General features: G+C 36.5%; 1 protein-coding gene across 1 annotated transcript in view; it reads left to right on the forward strand.

Annotated features, from left to right (window-relative positions):
* The window catches only part of LOC102863848 (sorting nexin-7-like), a 136744-nt gene extending 135055 nt beyond the window's left edge, over nucleotides 1–1689 (forward strand). Inside the window, exon 9 of the mRNA XM_006882431.1 lies at nucleotides 1513–1689. Coding sequence (XP_006882493.1) covers nucleotides 1513–1590 — 78 coding nt within the window. The 3' untranslated portion in view covers nucleotides 1591–1689. The remainder of the gene's footprint in view (nucleotides 1–1512) is intronic.
* Nucleotides 1690–2252: the final 563 nt, after the last annotated feature.

The raw sequence follows: 2252 nt of genomic DNA on the forward strand, positions 1-2252 counted from the left end.
TGTATCTTACCTCATGTAGGAAAACCACACCATAAAATATGAAGAAAACATTAAAAAAAAAAGATCTGAACCCTGCTCTATCCTGTGCCATCCTCAAATTTATTGACATACAAGAGCCCATTGCATCATTCCCGTGCCAGTCCACCTAGTCGAGTGTCTTCCTCTCCTTCACCAATCTTCCACCCTTCCCAGGATCTTGTCCTTCTCCAAGGAATAACCTCTCCTAACAACATGCCCAAAATATGTGAGGCAAAGCCTCATCATTCCTACCTCCAAAGCAGCACCCTCTCCATGACATATCTGTTCTTTCTCTTGGCTATCCGTGGGATATTCAGTCACTCAGACATAACTTATTCTGTCATCCTTATTCATTTTCTAGCTCTTAGATGCATAGCAAGTAATCAGAATGACCAGGGCCTGAATCAAACACAAAGAAAAACTGAAATAAATGATATAATAGTAGATTCGTTAAAGAAATTAATGCTAAGTGGTTATGACGCAGTGGGAGAATTCTTATCCTGCAGGTGACTGGAATATGATTCCTGGCCAGTATACCTCAGCTGCAGCCACCATTCTGCTGTCACTAGAGTCTTGAGAGTTACTTTGATGTTGAACGACTTTCGGTGGACCTTCTAGACTAAGATAGAGTAGGAAAAAAACCTAATTGTCTACTTCTGAAAATGAACCATTCAAAACTCTGTAAATTGAAGCAGTCCTTTCTGTAAATTGAGCACAGAGTGCGTAGCGGTGCACAACTACCACCAGTGCTGGAGTTTCCCTCCTACTCCCATTTAATACCAGCATTTTTTATTAAAAATAAGTAGAAAGTGATGGATTTTAGCAAGTTGATAGCGGAAAATATGGCAGACATTCATAGGAACATCAGTATCTATTAGTATTTTTTCATAGTTCTTGTTTCTTTTTTTATTTTATCTCTTTTAAAAACAGTTGTCATGGTTACATACTTTTTTTTTACTCTCTAATGTTTATTAATACTGTTTTTGTTGTGCTCCTCCTCCTTTCCCGTTCTTCCCACTCTCATCCTTTCTCTTCCCCCTCCCTCTCAGGACATTTATACACACCCTACTAGTCATACTTCTATTTTTGTATTTGTGGACTTACACTGCATTTATCTTTGTGAGACTGAGTTAGTGCAGTCAGCATAATGTTCTCTAGCCTCTCTCATGTAGTTTTTTTTCACCATTGCTCTTGAGTGCTGCATAGTATTCCATTGTGTGAATGTACCAAAGTTTTTTTATCTAATTGTTTGTTTATCTAAACATTTGGGCTGTTTTCACATTGTTGTTGTGAATAACACTGCTATGAACATCATTGTACAAATCTACATTTGTATCTCAGTTCTATTTTCCCTGGGGAATAGCTAGGTCATATTGAATTTCTATGTTCAGGGTCTGTTTGAGGAAATGCCAAACTGTCTTCCTGAGTAGTTGATATTTTTAACACTGAAAATATATTTTAGTGATTCCATTGTGATGTGTTTCCATTTTATAGTGCCTTGCTACATGGGAATCTTTCCTTACATCACAGACTGACTTCCATTTGGAAGAAAACTCTGAAGATAATGCTTAATCCCATTGAAGACTTACTTTGGGAGACAGCATCTATCAACCAAAGTTATTCTTTCTGGATGAGTTGTGTCTTCTAAAATGTTTTACAATATCTGGAAAACCAACAACTTGAAAACTCAGGTATTCCAGGTCAATGACACAAATTTGAGTATATATTAAATATATATGTATATAAATATTTAGCTTAGTTTTAACTGTCTTCTTACTTTTTTGTGCCAATAATTGCATATGGAAATGTCCTCCCTTGAGTATTTGTCTGTGATATATCATTTAAATATGTTGTAAAGAAACTGTTTAATAAAAATATTTAATAAAAAATTTCTGTCTGCAGTATATTCTTTACTACCAGTATTGCAAAGCACTGAATTCAACTCAGTTCATTACCATCTAGTCAGAACTGACTCATAGCTGACCCTCCGCCAATATTGTAGAGGTCGTAAATCATACAGGAGGAAATTGCTCCTCTTTGTCCCTCAGAGCACTTGATGGATTTGAACCACCTGTCTTTGGATTGGCAGTACATCTTATGTACTAGACCACCAGAGCTCCATAGGTAAAACACTGAAGTAGATTTTAATATTAATTCAACATTGGATGGTACAGGATTATGCATTATTTCATTCTCTAGGACCTGGGGTTGCTTTGAATCAGAGCCACCTTAAT

This window comes from Elephantulus edwardii, unplaced genomic scaffold (assembly GCF_000299155.1).
Source record: "Elephantulus edwardii isolate Elephantulus edwardi_28Jun2011 unplaced genomic scaffold, EleEdw1.0 scaffold00020, whole genome shotgun sequence".
NCBI lineage: Eukaryota > Metazoa > Chordata > Mammalia > Macroscelidea > Macroscelididae > Elephantulus > Elephantulus edwardii.